The sequence below is a fragment of the Pseudomyrmex gracilis genome, unplaced genomic scaffold (genome assembly GCF_002006095.1).
Source record: "Pseudomyrmex gracilis isolate BER0280 unplaced genomic scaffold, ASM200609v1 scaffold_26, whole genome shotgun sequence".
Taxonomy (NCBI): Eukaryota; Metazoa; Arthropoda; class Insecta; order Hymenoptera; family Formicidae; genus Pseudomyrmex; species Pseudomyrmex gracilis.
The window spans coordinates 828,738-848,379 of NW_018020610.1; the positions used below are offsets into that span (position 1 = coordinate 828,738).

The following is a 19,642-nucleotide window of genomic DNA, read 5'->3' on the forward strand; positions in this document are numbered from 1 at the left end:
ATTTTTTGTTGATCGAAAGGGCGATTTATTTCGAGGTAGGGCGCGGGGGTGTGTATCCGTAAGTAATCCCATCATATCTCATCTGTGAATAAGCACCGCGCGGACGGTCTAATTGAACGGAATGAATTACAGGGATGTCGGTAGTTATTTCATTGAACTCTAACACGGTCGGCCGCGCGGTGGCCGACTTTTTGCACATTGTCCTTCTTTCTCATTGTCCGTTTTTGTTCGTCAAAAATACGTCTGTACACGTGCGTTACGCAAAATTGTTTTTATATCTCTCGTCTATCGCGTTTCTGTTACGCGAACACACACGGACACAAAGTCGAGCAACGTCAACTAGTTACGCGAACAAAGTTCTGCGAATAGAGCAGAACGGGTTGATTCACTTTTATTGTGGATCAGCCGCGATAAGGTCGACCGTCGACCGTTTACGCCCCTCTGTTGCAACGTTTGTAATCACTCGTGACATAATGAGACCTCCGAGATGAATTCCGAACTTGACGTCCAATCAACATTGTGTATCGAGCCACCTGCGTATCTCATTATTTCTTGCGTTTTGCTGTTATTTCATACATACGGGGAAAGCAGTCGTCGACCTCGATCATGTTACTCCTCGGTAAACTTCTACCGACGTAATTGATCGAAAAACGCGATTGTGTGCACTCGGCAATTCCGATCGACTCTTATTTATCGGTTTGTTAGTTCAGATTGCGTTCCGATCGAAGTAAGGGAAATATTTTATAAGAAATTTTTTCTCAATTTTGTTAAAATAACAAGACGAAGAAGTGAGTACTCTTCAACTCAAAGATCGCTCTTGCGCAAGTAGATTCGATGTTTTCGAACCGTGCCCGCATTATCGTCCTCCAGTTTCTTATCGAACAAAGAAACACGTGAGTTTAGAGAGAAACTAGTCAGAGGTTGACTAATAAAAAACGAGAGAATACGCAGTTAAGAAAAAAATGCGCGATAAGTACGGCTGTAGATAAAACGTAAAAAGAAACGTAGAGATAGAACACACAAACTAAACTACGAAGCGGAGAAAAACATTTAGCTTATTTAAAACGTCGTGCGCGCTCGTGTAAACTGCTTGAAAAAAAACTTGGAAATATACATCTCAAAATGCGATATTCTTCGAAAATTGCAATTTCTCTCATCATTTTGCAAATTGTCGAAAGATTTCTGTCGACAAAATAATTCGAACGTGCATCATTGGAATGTAGATCGGGTCGTTTCCAGTGTTTCTTGAAACAGTAGATGCAATAAAACCAAAAAAAAGCACATTAACCGAGGGTGCGGTCTGTTTGATCTCATCGTTGTCTAAGTTCTAAGCTGCCCATGGGGGGAAATTTCCGTTTGTGGTATACGAGAGAGCCGAAGACGTTACGACCTTCAACGCAGAATATAGCCGTTCGCGAACGATCGTTTCGCTTCTAGCAACAAAATGCGTTACGCATGTTCCAAGAATGCTGCATTTCTTTCCTTTATTTACTTGTAACTCCCTGTTGTCGCAAAAAAAAAGAGATTGTCACACTAAAGAAAACAAAAAAGATAAAAAGAGAAGATAGTAAAGAAGCAAAAAAATACAAAGAAAATAAAAAACAATTCAGCGTGTTATCAGTAGTTATATAACAATTTGTATCGTACTATAGCCAGCGCACACATACAAATATTTAAAAAATTTCATAAATTATAACAAATAAACGCTCAACCCTGATATTTTTTTCTACGTATTTTGAGAAAAAACATTTGTTTTATTAAATTAAAAAAAAAAAATATTTTTTGAGCTCGCTGGAGCTCGTTAAAATTAAGAATTTTAGGAAGAGGGATTGATTTTTTGTCATTCTCAATTATCTGTGCGAAAGTCTTTCTCCATCTTCGGTTAAAATCACGTTGACGCGCGACTCTTTAAATTCGACCGGAGCGACGATCGAGAGGAAACGGGAGAGAAAAAAAACGCCGTGTAAATTTGTGTTAATCATCGCGTGAATTCGTCGCCGCGCGACTCATAGACTTATAAGGCTCGTCCTTCGTGCTGTTAAACCGCAATAATGAAGTCACTCGGTCAAGGTTTCCGGAGCGGAGTTTCGTCGACGCCGCTGCTGGAACTCGCCGTTTCCGCGGCACGTGTCGGGTCGTCCGCGCTCTCTCTCATCACCGCCTCGAATATTTTCAGTACGACGAAATGTGCTTGCTAGCTCTCGCCGCGGCACGTACTACAGATAGAGATTCTATGTGCTCGAGTTATTCGAGAGAACGTCTGTCGCGCGTGTGATTCACTCGCTCAATTATCGTGAGTTCAACACTGTTCGTTCGACTGTGCGAAAAAAATTTATTCATATTTGAGAGAGAGAGAGAGAGAGAGAGAGAGAGAGAGAGAGAGAGAGAGAACCGTAGTTTTATCGCAATATCGAATTTATAGTTTTTAAAAGTAATTTTGTTTTGTCAGAAAAAAAATAAATGAGAATTCTCAACAACTAATGTCCAAGTGTCCAAATTAGCGCGCAATCGGCACTAATCGATTAGTCGAGACAACTGCGAGCTATAGCGCGGCATGTAGCATCACGCGATCATCGCGTTAGCATGTCTGTTCGTCACAGCTACGAAAAGATCATCGACGTCACTCGATGTGAATTATTGTATACACACATTCGAACTGGACTTTAAAACGTTAAGCCGAAGGTTATCTCTAGGAAAAGTTTTTCCAGCGCAAAATAGAGATTGATATTCGCGGAGTATTAACATGTTTCTGCAAACTATTTCGATTGCGAAGAATTGTGCCGCAAATGTGTTCTGTAAATTAAAAAACTTGAAAATCAAAAACCAGATATCGCGGATTTATTTCTAAACCTGACGCACGCCAACTCTTCTGGCTTTGACGAATATTATGGGTGACGTAATCTCCTCTTGGGTTTCTTCCCAGAAAGAATAGGATCCTTCGATCTAGTGTATCGCGGGCACACAAACAGAATTAAATCACCCTCTTAATCTACGATATCCATCCGTGTCACATCTTCCTGCTTCTCCATTTTCGTCTACAATATCTAGAATAAAATCTCTTTCGTCTATTCAATCTAAGAGATTCGAGAGAGAAATGAGCGAAGAATACACAAGAGATCCAAAGTGACAAATGTTTCCTTTCACGGAAATTGAAGAGAGAAGAGATAGATTTTCATCTCTCGATAAATTATATAATTCACCATAAAAACAAATTCAAGAAAGAAGCTAGCGTCGTCTGCATCTTGCGCGTTCCGCGCGATTCCGTGCGAAATACCGTAACAGCAAGACCTCGTCTTCAAAGAAGTCCAGGTGCAGATACAATGCATACCTTCGGAGTGCTCGCCATCTGAACGATCGAACGGCCGAGATCGCGAACGAACCTTCGTTCTCATTCGAGACCGGATGTGGGAAATTTCGTATTGTCGTCAAAAAAAAAAAACGTTTTTTTTTCTCTTTTTTCGACGAAAGGATCTTACGAAATTCTACTCGTATCAAATTGGTCTAACATTATCAACAAAAAAAAAAAAAAAAACATTCTCTGTAATGACAGTGTTTGTGTATGTAATATATTGCATACACGGGGTCGTTTTCACCGAAATGTTTCATCCCCTTCGCGTAAGGTAGTCGAGGCGATATAAAATTACGGTAATCCAACGCTTACACGTAATCCGAGCAGATAATTCGACTTAAGTGCTTTGCGGCGTGTCGACCTTCGGATTTAACCTTCGCGCGCTCCTCCTCGTCGATGACGAGAGACGTGGAAATTCTCGAGGCGGTATAGTTCACCCACAAGTTTTTCCTTTATTATTTTTTTTTCCCCCATCCTTCGCGTCTCTGAGAAAAACAACTTCTTTTGACCGAATCAACGCAATAGGGGAGAGACTCTCGCAAATGTTTCGAAAAGAACTCGAATTTGTAGACGACACATAAAACCACAGCGCAATATAGCAGTTTTATAACTTTGATTGCAAAACTGTACGTAAGTTTCGCCCGAGTTTTTTTTTTTTTGTTTTTTTTTTTTAATTAAAGGATCGCACTTCGTACAACACGAGCTCTCGCATTCTCGAATCGTGGAAATCGCGACCTAACGAAAAAGAAAGCTCTGCGGCGGGCGCACCGACGACGGGTCTTCTGCGGCTTCGCGGAAAGAGTCGTAAGAAGAATGCAGTCTTGTCATCGAGTTACTGACATACCGTACACACACACACACACACACATCGGCTCGAGTATCGTCCGACTTTTTCCTCCGTCATAACGTCGCGAAGCCACGTGTCTCACCAGTGCGAGTGTCAATTATTCGAGGCGTAAATAATCCACTTGATCATCACCGTTGATCACGAAATAACTCGAACGTAACAACCGGATAGCGAAAGCAATCATATGTATTCATAATCGGTCGAGAAAAAAATAAAGATTGTGTTAATTTATGTGAAAAACAACCGTACGAATTATTAGATTTTTTTCAAGAGGGTAATAATATAATTAAACAATAATCAAGAATATAATTAATTTACTCAAGAAAGAGCTCGCATACGCTCTGTTCCTCACACGCAACTCTACGGGATAGTAAACATAGTTGCGTCTCTCAACTTTACACATGAAAGTAAAATTTCGCTAAACAAGAAATTTCATAATGCGCCGATACACGTTTCGTAACAACATTAGATATGATCGAACCACTTCGAAGGCGCTTACGTAACGTGTTTACACATTGTAATGTGGAATTTAAAGCGCCAACAAATCGCGATGGATGAAGCGGCTAAACGAGCAGTTCAAAAGATCATTCTTGATTCCTAGGCGACCTAAGCGATAACCGCGAAAGAGAACGCGACATCAATTAATCTCTGCTACAATTCGCTGCATCCGAAGCAGCTTCGTTTACGGTTTAAATTTTTGATTTTTGTCCTATAATTAATTTATTATAAATAATTTTACATTCTAACTGATGTTCTATTTTGGCTCAAATTTGTCCTGAAAAGTTTTATTATCCTCGAAATTATGCGCATCTTCGACCGAACGCTCTCGTCCATCAGGATGCATCAAATTGTGGCTTCGGGACACCCGGTGTATTTACATAAGAGCACCACGGGGCTGGTAATACGCGTCGACTGGTCCGGTTCGAAGTGGTCGAGTGGCGATGCGGAGGGAACCTGCACGGCTACGTTAACCTGTTGGGGCCGGCGCGGCAGAACAAAAAAGGAAAGAGGACCAGTCAACAAAAGATATGGCTGCCGGATTTTTCTACCTGGCTCCGCGACATGCTCGATATTTTTCGTGCCGCCCTCTCTTCGCTCGACTAATCAATTATATACAATATGTTAAATAGATGTTTACAACAAATCACCAATCTCGCTAAGGTGACAATTTTAATCGTCGATTTTATTTAAACGATGTTTCTTGAAAAAATTTCTTGAGACTGCGTGTGTGTAGTAAATATTTGAATTTTGAAACGCGTCAGATCGAACGAAAAGTAACAAAAGAGAGAGAGAGACAGCGACTGATTTCTGTGGACACATCTTGTTTGTGTATACGAGCGCTGCCTTTTTTTTTTTTCCGCAACAACATCACCCATCCGTAATTTCATCCCTCGCGCGCAGAAACGGGATTGAATAATGCAACCGCACTTGTTACTTCACGTCGTAACATATTCATGCGTCACGTCTCGATCTCTCCGCGCGAAAGAGAATTGGGCGTCACTTCGATTAATAATTCACTCTCTCACAGAAGAGACTTGGGAAGAAACAACAGATAAGAGTGGTTATCTCTGTTTGAAAATCAATTGTGTTTCGAGACAAGCGAAAAGCCATTCTCCAACCACCGCCGTGTGTTCGTTAAAACTAACAAGTTTGTTTTTTTTTCAACATTGCATTTTATCGTGCGCTTCCACGCGCATAAATCGTTCTTTATGAAATTAATTATTCAAAGAAATGACACATTCGTTTGCAATTCGTTAATGGACTTTTCAACGCGTGACCGGAATAATCGCGCATTCGTCATTGCATGCGAAGTATGATGTACGTACAATACGAAAGATGAGCGAAAACCAGAGATCGACGATAGCGTGAAATTATCGTTGCCGTATGTACTTTTGTCGCACGCGCAAAGGAATATCGTCACACTCGAGATATGACGATACTTTTTATCGCGCGACGGTCGAACAAACAACTCACTCGAATTCTTTTCTTCACGGAAGCGTTTCTTCGCCACGATTAAGCGAAAATTTTCGACACAGCCACGAAGTTTTGCCAAAAATGATTGCTTCGACCGGATGAATCGAAGACGACGACGAAATTGATTTTTAGCTTGTTAGATCGTATTTTTCAAATATCGTAGTTTTACAAAAAACGAGTTGTGATCGTCGATCTGGCAACAAACAAAATTTTGATAAAAATAAATAAAGTTAAAATAAATAAAAACAAGTAACAATTTCTTATTTTCCGGTCTCATGGTTGCCAATAAAACAATTCATTCCATACGTATGTGAATAAAATAACCGAATAAATTCAACAAAACTTCGACGTTCATGTATAAATCAAATTTAAAGTTTTTAAATTTCTTTTTACGTAACAAATAAACAACCTTGTTTTATTTATCTCTAACGCAAATGGATGGGAACCGGCTCGTTCGATCGATCGGAATTGGCTAATTCACCGAGGATGAAACCGTCGAGCAGCAACTGCTCGGCCAATTATCCGCGGCTTGCCGATGCGCGAGTAATCGATGTTTTCAGCCTTGTTAAATTAGTTTCGACAAAACTTGACCGATGATTCAGACTCATGCGGGTGAGAATTTACAAGTTAATAAAATTTCAAACAAGTTAATATCTTTTTCTTTTTGACACAACAATTACTATTGCGAAACCTCTACCCAATTTTTTTCGCATCAGACAATTAACTGCATTTAATCAATTATTCAGATGCTTCCGCGCTTATGCGCGCTGTTTCATATATTTGCGTAATCTTTAAACATTTTTATTAAGCAAAACCAAACACACGCAACATTGCCGCACTCAAAGTTTAACGAGCGTACAATGCATGCGCGTCGTTTCGCCGGTAATTTCAAAATTGGAGCACGAGTGATCGTCAATTTTTTGCGCCTAATGTGACTTTGAATTTTATTCGTGAGAAATCGAGACATTAGAATCGGAGATCGAATTCGCATTTGTGTGCGACGAAAACAACGCGTTCGAGCGAGCAGTCGACGAAAAGGCGAGAGAGAAACGGGCGTGAAAAGAAAAATCGGAGAAGGGAGAAAGAGAAAGAGAGAGAGAGAGAGAGGAAGAGAGAGGATAAGAGAAACACAGTTGCACTCACCGAGATCCTCCACGAGGCGTAGCATGACACCGCCGATGTGCAGTTCTCCCTTCACACGTAAACTCCTTTCGACCTGCAGATCTGTCACGTAGACGCGCAGCACCCAGCTGCCGTCCACTTCGTGACCGTCGGAGTACATTGTGTGTCGCGCGTGTTGTAACTTTTGACGGGGGACGCGTTGGCACGAAAAAAAAACACACCGCCGCGGTAACGCGGCTGTCTTCACTCTTTCGGACTCTTTCTTTGCGTAGTAGTTTCGAGACACATACGGAAACGCGAAGCGCGAAACACGAACCGAAGGACGGAACGAGTTCTCGCGCGACGTGCCGCCTTCGTCGGCTCGAATTCGAATGATCTTCGGACTCGTTCGGACGCGCTCGGAGCCGCCGCGCGTGTCACGGCCGATAATCCAAGCGGCGATCTCGCGAAGCTTCGATACATTTTCTCGTCACTTGGCGCGCTGACGTCGCCAGGAAGGACTAGGAACAATGACGATCGATCAATTTTACCAACTGCGGTTCAAGTCATTCGGTCATCGAGCGATCGATTCGATTGATCGACCAGCCAATTGTTGTTTCACAGAAACGATTTTGTTAGATCGAAGTTTTTTAATCTTCTTAAAATTTACGCAAGAAAATTTTGTAATACGGAACTACACGCACATGTACGCGTAAGTTTTATTACGAAAAGGATATAAAATAAAATTTACACACACAGGAAACAAGTTAGATTGTGACAATTGCAACATAAACACGGTAATGTGGTGTGTGTGTCAAAAAAACAAAAAAAACCACAAAAACCACTTCTGTAAAATACTTCAACTGGCTTTATTCTCGTAATCTACATTCATAGTATTGAAATGAATGAATCATCATCCGCGGTGCGTCCAGGGTGAAAAGTGCGCTGCGCTAAAAAGGCCGCGTTCACGAGTTTTCTACAATTCTCGCGACGAATAATAATCTCATTGTCATCCCGTGTCGACGATACATATGTAGAATATAAATCGTGGACAGCGATTTTTGTCTAACTAAGTTTTCGCTAAGCTATTACAAATGCTCATCGAGAATGTCTAAAAATTCATAAAAATATTTTTACTCTCAATGCTAAAATTTATTTATTTTGCTTTCGAGGATTAATCAGTAGTCGAGTAGTCGAACGCCACCGTTCGTCGACACTTTTCACCTTGGGACGTTTAAAGTTTGAAACGATACCTTACGTTCTTGCGTCCGTCGTGCAAACAAACGATTGTTTCTATCTAAGAGTACAAGAGGAAAGAATACTGCATGTCGGAGAGCGATATCTTTCGCTCTCCCTCTCTCTCTTTCTCTCTCTCTCTCTCTCACTTTTTTCTTTCACTCTCTTTTCGCAGTAAAAAAAATAGTCGGTATATTAAAAGACTGTCTTCCGTTTTAATACTCGGATCGACAACTTTGTTTTCTTTTTTTTTTTTTTTTCTTTTTTGTTTCCTTTTGTTTTTTTTTACACGTTGCGGATATTACGTGTATGTTCGGACTGAAACGTATTTAAAAGTCACAGCACACCTGGAGGGAATTGAACTTCTGCAGTCGCTTTACAATCCGTGAAAAACTCTTTGGTACTCAACACACTTTTTGTTTTTTGTTTTTTTTTTTCTTTTTCGACGTTGTACTCTTAGATACCGCTTAGATGCGCTGCGAGTCTTGTTTAAATCACAAATCAGAGGCATGCGAATCCGATTTGGAAATAATAAAAATGAGAAGTAACTGATAACTGAGGATTATGAACAATTGTCATTTTACAATATAAACGTACGAAGATCAGAGAGACGCTGTACCGCGTCGGCGATCGGCTATTCGGACGAAGAAAATCTCTGTCTCTTCCCTCACCGCGTATCCGATCGCGGCGGTGTACAAATTTAATTAAAATCGAATTGTTATCGTTCAACACACCTTATTGCACCGATCTGATATTACGGTAGCATCGACTTTTTTTTTATTTTTTATTTTTTTTTTTTTAATTACGGTCGCAGTAATTCTCCATTCCTCTCTCTAGATATCACAGCCTTTCTCGCCGCAATACGGATCGGTAAGGAAAACTCAGCTAAACCGCGATTAGCGCTCAAACGATTGTTGATGCGACCGGCCCGATAAAAAACTATTTCCGTTCGGGTTGCGTGCGTAAGCCGGAATTTGAGAATCTCACGACGCAATAAAATAAAAACAAAGCCCGAATCCGACGCGATCCGACGTTTAATATTTCTGCGCAAGCAAAGAGTAAGTAATTACGAGTAATCGGCGAGTTAAGCGGAATCTCGTGAGAGAAAAAAAAAAAAAAAAAAAGAAAAATAAAAACGAGATACGTTAGTTCTTCTTTTGCGTGTTCATTGACGCTACTACTGCGTGCTGAAACGTAATTTCTAACACTTGAGAAATAAATCGCGCTATTGATCGGACTCGAGCGTAAAAAATCACACACACACATAATCGATAACATAATAATAATAATAATAATATTAATATTAATAATAATAATAATACAATCCTTCCGTGTTAGATAATAATAAACATTCAACATGTAGCGCGTACGCGTCACGTTACGTCGCGTCAAAGACGAATTTCGAGACCGGATGAAACGTAATTTCTTGACATCATTCCTCGCGCGCACATTCAATTCTGTGCGCACTCGTATAAAGGCAAAAACAAAAACTTGCAACGCTCATGTGTTCGCGAGCTTTTATTGTTCACAAAGTCGCATTTCCTTTGACGTTTCGAACGGAGCATTATTTCTCGAGCTTCGCGGTCCGAGATCGCGGTCTTCACACGTTTAATTGCTTGAAGTAATGCCTGCAGTACATCGACATCATCGTCGGTGGCGCGTCGATTTTATGCAGAAATTTCTCCTCGTTCTCGGAAAACTTGTCCAGCGATAAACTGTACTCCCTGTCAAAGACGCCTGTAAAGAAAAAAAAACCAAAAAAAAAACAATAATCGCGCGTTGTCAGATATAAAACTTCGATGTTCTGTTACGTACGGACGTAAGCTTACCCTGGTCAATATTCGTTCTGCCCAGTACAGTAAACGCTAGGAAAAGAATATCTCTGTATATAGAAAACGGATGATCGTTTGTTTGATGTTTACTTCTTTCTAAGGCCACTCTTATAATAGGTTCCGCTAGGTCGTTGCAACTGACATATTTTATCACCGTCTGCATCAAACTAGAATATAAATAAAAATTAACACAAAATAATATTGTCACGTATAAAATAAATGATCACATCAAGTTGGCATTAAAGAACTTATCCGTTGAAACTTACGTTCTATCCTCCGTAGAATCCATTTTCCATTGAAGATACATAGGCAAACGATCCATGTGCAACCGCTCGTTATCCCACATGGTTCGGACACCGACCGATCCTATGGTTCTTTGAAGTTGTGAATTTTTATCGCTATTCAACCAGAGATCAGGCAAATGACTTGTTAAATTGATCCTTTCGAAATACCAGATCAGATTCCAATACACTATCGGGTGTTCCTGAATAAACCTATATTTGGTGAGACAAGCGTCCCCTTCTTGACCCAGCACGCTTTCCAATTCTTTTCTCAAAACCAACGGATTCAGATACGGCACAGTTATCGGATCCATTTCTTTCGGTTGATCCAGCAATTCCACCAATGCTCCCATTAAAGGATCGTTATTCTTTTCGCTCGTTTCGCATCTACATAAACGGATGTAAGTTCCTGTAGTAGTGATTTTCGGTGATACTGTCAGTTATGGTCACATTTATTCACCTGTAATCTAATATTGTAACCGTGAGAAGAGGCACGGTAGCCTTGTCGCAATACTGACAGACGGTGTTCAAGTTTGAATCTTCCGGCTGCCAGCCAGCCATAATCTCCTCGTCGTATAGAATGGCGGCGCAATGATGACACCTACTGGCACTGGAAAGCACAAGCTCAATGGCAAGACGTTCCTCGACCTCTCTAGTGCTCTTCGGATACAGACATTCCGCGAGTTCGTACAGCGAGCACAGATCTAAATTTCCATCACCTGTTGTTTGAGAAAGATTATCACGTAAAGGTACATCCCTCGTTGACGCGCGTATGCTATACCGCATACCTGCTGCTCTGATGGAAGTTTCATTGCGATCTTGCAAGGATCCGTCAGTGAGAGAATCTAGTGACTCGTGCGATATCCCGTAGGCTAGTTTTTGTTCACGTTCTTTGTTTTTTACCGGTGTACTGTTCGCCGAGATTGCCTCTTTTATTTCGTCGAATTTCTTCACGACGGTCGTCGCGGCGGATTTCAAACTGTTCAAACCGCCAAGTATTATTTCGTTCGACTTCTTTCCTGTTAAGCTTGACGGGCTAAAAGAACAAGAGTTCACGCTGTACGGAATCGAGAGCAAGCGAGAGGAGAAAAGTTTTTCTGCATAAAAACACACTTGGCATTTCGCAAACAACGAAGAGGCACACGCGTCTAATCAGCGTCTATGCAACTAATTATTCTTTACATTACGTACCTGATGTAGCTGGAGAGGCTAAGAGATTCAATAAGTTGATTCGATGATATTAAATCCTTATTTTTAGCAAAGGCCAATCCGCCCGTGGAGTATCGTCTACATTTGACGAATAAAAAAAGAACAAAAAAGAAAACTCAAAATGCGCATGCAGAGTAAAAAAAAATGTAAAACTTCGTTATTCCTCCGGTGTAGAAATATACATATTTACTTGTTTGTGTGTGTGCTTTTGTTACGTGATTATTGATGATATTACATTCACGCGGTGTGTCATTACACGAGGAGGAATTATTAAAAAAAAAAGACAAAAACAAAAAAACAAAAAAAACATACACAATGCATTGTGTGAAAACTATAAATTTAACTATGAGAACGGTGCACTGGTGACTAGATAAAAACACTTTACAAATATCTTACCCGAAACTAAGTTTAAGACTAGATCCTAAGCTAGAGAGGCTGGATGTAACACTATCCTTATTCTGAGACCAGAGACTGCTTATTTCCAGTCTCTCCTTTTCTCTCTCCTGTTCCCCTTGTTCCGCGACAGAGTGAGGCATCGTCTCACTTCTCTGCAGATGCCCGCCCACCGTCATGCCACTTTCATCTACCGCTTGATGAAAGGTCGCACTACGTGGGAGGATGTTGCTGCAATCATCACATATGATTTTCGTAATGTAAAATCATATTCACACATTAGCATCTTACGGAATGATACACAACTCTTTGAAAATAATAAAGCAACAGTTTTTGACGCAACTGGCCTCCACGAAAAGAAATACTCTTACTGTGCAAGTGATTACTTTGATATCGTGATTTGCTTTGATCACCAGTAACAGTTTCCCATTAGGTGGTTGTGAAAATTATAAATTTTTATTTCTTTTTTATATCTAGTTTAATTTTTGTCTTATAAAAAAGAGAATTGTGAACTTGATCGAAAATTGTTAAACAAATGTATTTTTTTATATTCAGAGAGAGATATCTCTTCTACTTGTTTCTCGTCTAAATATTTATAATATTGACATTGTAAACATTTCACACATGCAGAAGATATATGGATTATCATACCTTCTAAATAAGAGTGGCCCTCCTGGTCTCTCTTCAGTCGTATTATTTAAAACGGTTAAAGTACTTGTTGAGCAATTTGAGTCATTCTCCTCGGAAGGTGACACAATCGGTGTTTCGTCATTAATGAGAGCACCCAATGGGTCATTTTCCGTAACTGGTGTGCGTATGGGACTTTTTAATGGTGATTCAACACTGCGCGTTAGCCTACATAGAAAATATTACGTCTACATAAGCCTATACATGCAAATTAGCGCTGTAAAATTCAATACGAAAAAACGCAGATTAATTATTACGTAAGATTTCTGTGGATAATCGGACTAGAGAATGATCTACACAATAAAATACTCGCTTGCATCCTCTACTGTATAAAAAATATGTACTAGTGAAACAATATATAAAATGTAATCTAAAGAACAAGCAACTTCAGCGACTTGAGCAAACCTGATAGCGACACTAACGTTCAAGTCCTAACAGCAAAACATACAAGATACCTTGGATTACTGGGCGCCTGATCCAATTCATCCGATTGTAACATGTTTAATGTTGCTTGATCTTTCACTATGCTATTCTGCCGAAGGAGCTTAGCTTTTAATTCGAACGTTCCGAATCCAGGTAAATCCGAGACCGAACTACCTTTAGTAGCTGTCAAGAGAGAAAAAAGCAAGTCAGTTAAAAATGTCGTGAATTAGGTTTAAAATATTTTTGTGCNAAAAAAAAAAAAAAAANAAAAAAAAAAAAAAAGAAAAAAATTATACTCACAATCACTGTGTGCAGCTTCGGTGTCTTGTGAATGGGAACTGTCGAGACTAGACCGAGAAAGAGCATGCTCCATGCCTTCAGTCTTATCGGCGGTTAAGAAGTCCACGTTAGAACTCAGTCGTCTTCTAGCGCTCTTTTTTCCAGCCTTTTTGAACAAAGCTGCACCTACAATCACATTTCGTAATTTGTTCCACATCAACTGACTCGAGTTTGTCATATCTGAAGGCCATGTTGCTTCGAGAACAGCCTGAAAACACAAGAAAATATTGATAAAAATTGTCAACATACAATTTCATGTACTATTTATGTAACTTCACGTATAAATACGAATTTGTTTTTACTAAGTTATTATATTTACTTAGCTTAAAAAAGAATTAAGAAAGTTCACCTTATTGTAAAAGCCATATGTTAAAGCATTAGGCTGAACACCACTGCGTTTCATATGAAACAGTAACTTCACAGCTAAAACTGGTTGCCCGTACACACCACAAAGCTGCATCATAGCTCTGTAGCACACCTGAAGCAATAACGAGTGCTCGTTAAAAATCGACAGTTCGTTTTTTTTCTTCTAATAACAATTTAAGTCGGTGTCTATACCTCTTCCATGGGATCGAGACGCAATTTCTGCATTTTGACTAACAGTTCGTAAGCCTGATGCAAAATCGCGGCAGGCTGACTCGAAACTTGCAACATAGCTGGCAAATGTAAAAACCAAAGACTGTAACATGTACCAAGCAAACATCTACCCCATCTGTCGGGCATCGCAGCCTGAACGAACATAACAACGAACAAAATTAAAACATTTTACAACATTTTTTTATACGTTTCCATTAAAATTGTTTCATTTACTTGTTTTCGCGCCATCCTTTGAGCAACTTTAATTTCGTGCTTCGTTCTACGAGCCATAGGACTCCCAGGTACCATACCAAAGGCACTTAAAGCTGGATTTTTCAAACAAAAGTTCTTCTGAGGCCTCATAAGATCCGGGTTCAGTTTGAATGAATTGTATATTATTGGTGTTTGATTCGTACCCGCTTCAGGAGTAGGTATAAATACTGTACGTTCACTGTGTTGAGATTCATCCAGTTCCAGAAGAGTCACTGAGAATAAAGACAAAAATAATGAAAACAGAGAGTTTACACGATACATGAATCTCGAAAGATCTTACTAAATATTTACCATTTTCCTCTTCAACCCGTTCTGTGCATTCGTCGAAAAATGCTAATCCCGCCATGTCCATATCGGATACGAAACTTCTTTCTTCTATGAATCTGTGTGAAACATCATTCATATTTATTGGAATGCAAATAGCACGATAGCACGTGTCACGCATAATATAATTTATTCATAATTCACGCATAATTCAATATAAAGTTGAAAGAAAGAAAGCTAATGTAATTTACCTGATGAACATTTGGGTTTTGGCGAGCATCATGTAAAACTTGGCGTGAGCTTTGTCGCGACTCCTCAAAAACGCTTGGATGTTAAACAAACTCGTCGGATCTGTTGTTCCTACTGTAGGCGCTTTTGTAATCGGTAACAGATAGCTTCGGTATCCTTTGAGAATTGTTGCCATAAATCTTAAAAACGCTTCCTGTATTTCGAGCTCCAAAGCTTGCTCCTTTCGCTTTTGTTGAAACTCTCTGTCGACACTGAAGTCTTCATCTCCTCTATCTAATGAATCAATGAAATTCATAAATTTATCCAAATATAATGTACTTATATTAAAAAAAACTTATACCTTTCTGAGAACAGTTAGTTTTTCCCCACAAAATAATCTTCGACGATAAAAGCTCCAAACAATTTCTGAGTTGTCTAGCTGCTTTTTTAGGTAGTAACTTAACATTTAGATATTTCTTATCGTCGCAAATCGCTATATTATTCGTGTCCAGATTTATGCAGTTGACGTCGGAAGGAGGATCGTACAGATCAAAGAACCTTGAATCTACGCCGATTAGAAATGGTAATGGTGCATGTAATACCTGTAATCGAACCAGCATAGTCGTCTTTCCACTTTTTTTTGCGCTTGTATATAGCTATCAGAACGCTAAATCAAGCAATATGTATGCGTTACCTCTGCTAATCCTAGAGGACACAACGGTATGTAAGGACACTGCCACTTGAAGGGAAATAGAATCATGGCAATGGCCTCGCTCACTGAAGTAAGTACGTCCGGACGTAAGGAGTGAACCAATATTTTCTGTTCGGTCAATATTAATAACAATATCAACAAACAATTGTCAGGTCCCAAGTTTATCAGCAGCTGCTTGAAACTTGCACCTGATCTAGGCAGAGCCAAGTCTTCCGGTTGGGTCAAGATCAGTCTGTCTTGACTGCTCAGCCGTACCAAGATTCTCGGCCGTTGCGGACTCGGAAACGGTATGTCGCATAAAAAATACGAGATGTATTTTTCAATCGGGACACTTTGCGGTTTGCCGTTTACCATGCTGTGCAGAAATACCAAAAATCTCTCGAACATATCGAAAAACGGCCAGTGAGACAATATGCAGATAGATTTGCTGATGTTCAATGACTGACTCTTGGGATCGGTGTATTGCAACTTTTCCAATTGTGATATACTGAGCTTCTTGAGTATACCGGATCTTTTGAATTTCATCTTTACCTGCGGTTTATTTTTCGTTATCTCCATATCTGCTGAAATGGGAAAGATTACAAGTCACAAGAGATGCGTCACACATCTTCAACGTTCGAAAACATTAAGATTATAGAAAACTCTATGAAAACAAAATGTAACATTAAAAATATGAAAAATATATTTGTTACCATTTTTATTATTTTCGTCAATGGTTTCCATGATTTCCTGATTGTTCTTACAATTGGAGGTGTCCAATTCAAGTTGAAGCTCCTCGTAAAATGTTATTGCTGAACCGTATATTTTTTGAGCAGCATCAGCAACCGTCAAGACAAACGTCGAGAATACTGGCTTAGGTTTACACGCTACTTTAGGCCAACACTCTATAGTCGCGCCCATCGGTAGACAAAACATGGCGACGGAATTCGGAAAGGCAAAACTGTTGTAATCAGCCGTGGGATATTTGTAGAGTATTGCTGGTTTAAACGATATCAAATTCGCGCGATTCATCGACTTTTTGTAACACAAAAACACATCACTGCCCAGCATTCCTTTGTTCAGATTCTTATTAATGACGCAGAACGCATGGGGAGGACTTTCTCCCTTGTTCGACAAGATAACACATATGTCAGTTACCACAAGTGAATTGCAAGGCATCTTTTGACTTGCTCGTCTGTACGTTACAAAAATTTTCGAAGTAGAATTATTTACATTCGCCACATGGCCTTTTGGAGTTTCTAATACCATTTCAGCATCCTGCATTATACGTTCTTTGCCATCGTATATTACACCTACAAAAAGAAAAATTATGTCATTTGTACAAAAAAATACTGTCGTAACTCTTTCAATTTCTTTATATAATTCTTTCTTCCTTATTTACCAATATCGACTAAAGGAGGTTTATCCCGGCCTCTTCTGTAGCACAGATAACACTCTTCCGATCTTAAACTACCATGATTCAAGTCCGCCGGATAACCAGATACAGTTTTATCTAACAGCGTATATCCCTCAGGACAGTTCTCTCCCAGCGCGGGAAATATTACGGCAAGATCCGTGATTGGAGGTGGCATGTGCATGTCCTTGAGATGGGTGCCCTCCTGGAACCAATCCTCCAGCTTGTTGTTAGCTTCATTGTCCTGATTAAGCTCCTCATCCTGACCAGGTAAACCGGCGATAACAAAATAATCGGCAACTCTTCTCTCATCCATATTTCTTGTAAATGACACAGACTAAATCCAAGATTCTTCCAATCAGACTTTATCCTTGATACATCTCACAACAGATAGATTCTGAGATTTTTATACATGGCACTAAGCTGATTGTTCTTGAATCTGTGTATATATATATATACATATATATATATATATATATATATATATCTCACTCTTTCTATCTCAGTATAAGTGGCACTCAATATAGTATGATTTCTTATGCAAAGTTGACTGGCACGTTGCAAGAAATACTTTTCTTCATATGCCGCAATGATCTGGACAGCTCTCTTTACATAACACCTTAGATATAATCCTATTACATATATGAAACATTGTTTCAGTTTTGCTGGTCCTGTTGCTCTCCTTAAAAACCTTACAATCTTACAAAAATATTTCAGCTATCCATTGGTGTGTAACATGTGTGTATGCGTGTGCGTGTGCGTGTGTGTAATGCAATACTGGAGTATTCTTTCCTTTCTTGTCAATGGCCTCGCTGTGTTATTGCTTAAATACGAATGAAAATTTGGTCAAAAAACGCGCGTCGCACACAACAATCGCAAAAAGATAATTCTGAATTCTCTTTTTTTTCTCTCTCTCTTTCTCTCTTTCTCTTTCTCTCTCGACCGAATGAAATTTCACTGCGAACTCAGTATTACGCTAGTAAGCCAGAAAGCGGCAAACACACTTTTTTTTTTTTTTTTATTGTACACGTCGTTGATTAATCCGTTTAGTTACTCGGAGGCTCTTCGCATCGTCGTAGTTTCGTGCGCGTCGTCGGCGCAACATCGCCGTCGGGCCGACGGAGTTTCCTGTTCGATTTGTAAATAAAACGATTGACGTGTATATATACAAAGTGGAGTTCTCCTCGTGAGGCGCCGGCGTGTGACCTCGTGTAAGAACGATCTCGTGCAAATCTCCTTCAGCTCCCGTTGACGCGCGTCGAATCCGTCAATCCTCGCGTCGCAATTGCGTTTATTCTTATTTCTCCTTTTTTTTGTTTTTCCTTCCCGTAAGAAAGTCGACGCGACTCTCGGACTTCTCCGCCCCGTGCGTGCGCGATCCACTCTCCCCGTGTGTAATTCTCTTTCCTTCGGAACGCGGTCACATAGGTTAGACGTCACACGCGACAGTTACACAAGTGCGTTCTCGGTGACGTTGTCGTCGCGCGTTGCATGACTGACGGATGAGTTGTCGCGTCGCACGTCGTTTCGGATCGTCTCGTGCGTCACGGCGCGAACACGAGCCCCGTGTATATAAATTGTCGTCGAAAACTACGTTGTTGTTTTGACGAAGAAGAGTAAACGCGCTGCGGAGAGGAATTGGCGTGCGGCGGTCAGATGGCCATAGTTGCACCAACTTGGCTCCGGGCGGTAAAATGGCCGATGGCCGTGGCGCGACTTTCAGGACTACGCCGCGCGAAAGCTAAAAGAGCGTGGTGGAGAAAAAGGCGAGACGCGCGCGAGCAGCGTTTCCTGTATAATTATGCGCGAAATAAAAAATAGATCGGCGTGTAACATCGTTCGTCGGTCACTCGCGTATATGCGTCATAATTTACGAGAGAGATCACGCGCTCTTTTTTCTTCTCAAGGTTTTTTTTATTGAAAAGAAACAACAACGCGCGCGAGACTCGCCACGGAGAAGGGGAGGGGTCATTCGAATCGTCGGGGAATAAGAACAGGCGCGAGAATGAAGTTCGAAATGCACAAAGGTCAATTGTAGCGAGTACGTCTAACTGCGTTCGTGACTGCATTCCTTACTGATGGAATAACATTCTGTCTAATGACAGAAGAGAATTGATAAAACTCTAATCTCTCTCGTCATGCGAGGAAGCGTCTGATAAAATTCTTGTTTTATTCAAATATTATCAAGCGAGAGCGGTATGACAATTCGTTCGTTTTTTTTCTTTTTTTTTTTTTTTTTTCACAATTATTAGAGCGTGTCTCTATTTTCAACAGATATTAAAATATATTTAATTGACGCGATATTCGTAATCGTGTTAATTAAAAAAATATTATAAAATACGATATACGCGCTCTCTTGAACTGGAAATATTTATTGCTTATCTAACAAACAAATTTGTTAGTCATTATAAAAAAAAAAAAAACATAGAATATATATATTTACGTTTTGGAAAACAGATTTTCTTCGTCTAGAAAGTAGGAATGGTTGGGTGATATTTCCGAGTTTGTTTTGTTGCCTATTGCGG

At 40.0% G+C, this 19,642-nt stretch overlaps 2 protein-coding genes across 4 annotated transcripts in view; both read right to left on the bottom strand.

Moving 5' to 3' along the window:
• LOC109852217 (unc-112-related protein) overlaps positions 1-7,672 on the bottom strand; it is a 31,688-nt gene extending 24,016 nt beyond the window's left edge. Inside the window, exon 1 of the mRNA XM_020423170.1 lies at positions 7,314-7,672. Within this exon, the coding sequence (XP_020278759.1) occupies positions 7,314-7,452 (139 nt within the window). The 5' untranslated portion in view covers positions 7,453-7,672. The remainder of the gene's footprint in view (positions 1-7,313) is intronic.
• A 444-nt stretch (positions 7,673-8,116) lies between these two features.
• Positions 8,117-19,170, bottom strand: LOC109852214 (C-myc promoter-binding protein). Of its 3 annotated transcripts, none has more exons than XM_020423159.1 (19): positions 17,106-19,170; positions 16,417-17,016; positions 15,707-16,284; positions 15,374-15,614; positions 15,036-15,306; positions 14,812-14,903; positions 14,482-14,732; positions 14,230-14,400; positions 14,021-14,149; positions 13,633-13,879; positions 13,365-13,515; positions 12,874-13,077; positions 12,226-12,453; positions 11,812-11,907; positions 11,409-11,656; positions 11,081-11,339; positions 10,606-11,007; positions 10,337-10,506; positions 8,117-10,244 (listed from the first exon to the last, which is right to left on the bottom strand). In XM_020423159.1, the coding sequence occupies exons 1-19, from the start codon at positions 17,431-17,433 to the stop codon at positions 10,108-10,110; spliced, it is 4,803 nt and encodes a 1,600-aa protein (XP_020278748.1). In that variant the 5' UTR covers positions 17,434-19,170; the 3' UTR covers positions 8,117-10,107. The 3 variants fall into 3 exon arrangements, with proteins under 3 accessions (XP_020278748.1, XP_020278747.1, XP_020278749.1); XM_020423158.1 differs by having other exon boundaries at positions 15,707-16,287; XM_020423160.1 differs by lacking the exon at positions 11,812-11,907 and having other exon boundaries at positions 15,707-16,287; positions 17,106-19,169.
• Between the last annotated feature and the right edge of the window lie 472 nt (positions 19,171-19,642).

Excerpts from the sequence above, each read along its gene's own strand:
- LOC109852214 (XM_020423158.1), bottom strand. The coding sequence starts at position 17,433 with ATGGATGAGAGAAGAGTTGCCGATTATTTTGTTATCGCCGGTTTACCT. Across the intron at positions 17,017-17,105 it reads ACCTCCTTTAGTCGATATTG|GTGTAATATACGATGGCAAA; the intron begins GTAAATAAGGAA and ends TTCTTTTTGTAG. Across the intron at positions 16,288-16,416 it reads TGACGAAAATAATAAAAATG|CAGATATGGAGATAACGAAA; the intron begins GTAACAAATATA and ends TTCCCATTTCAG.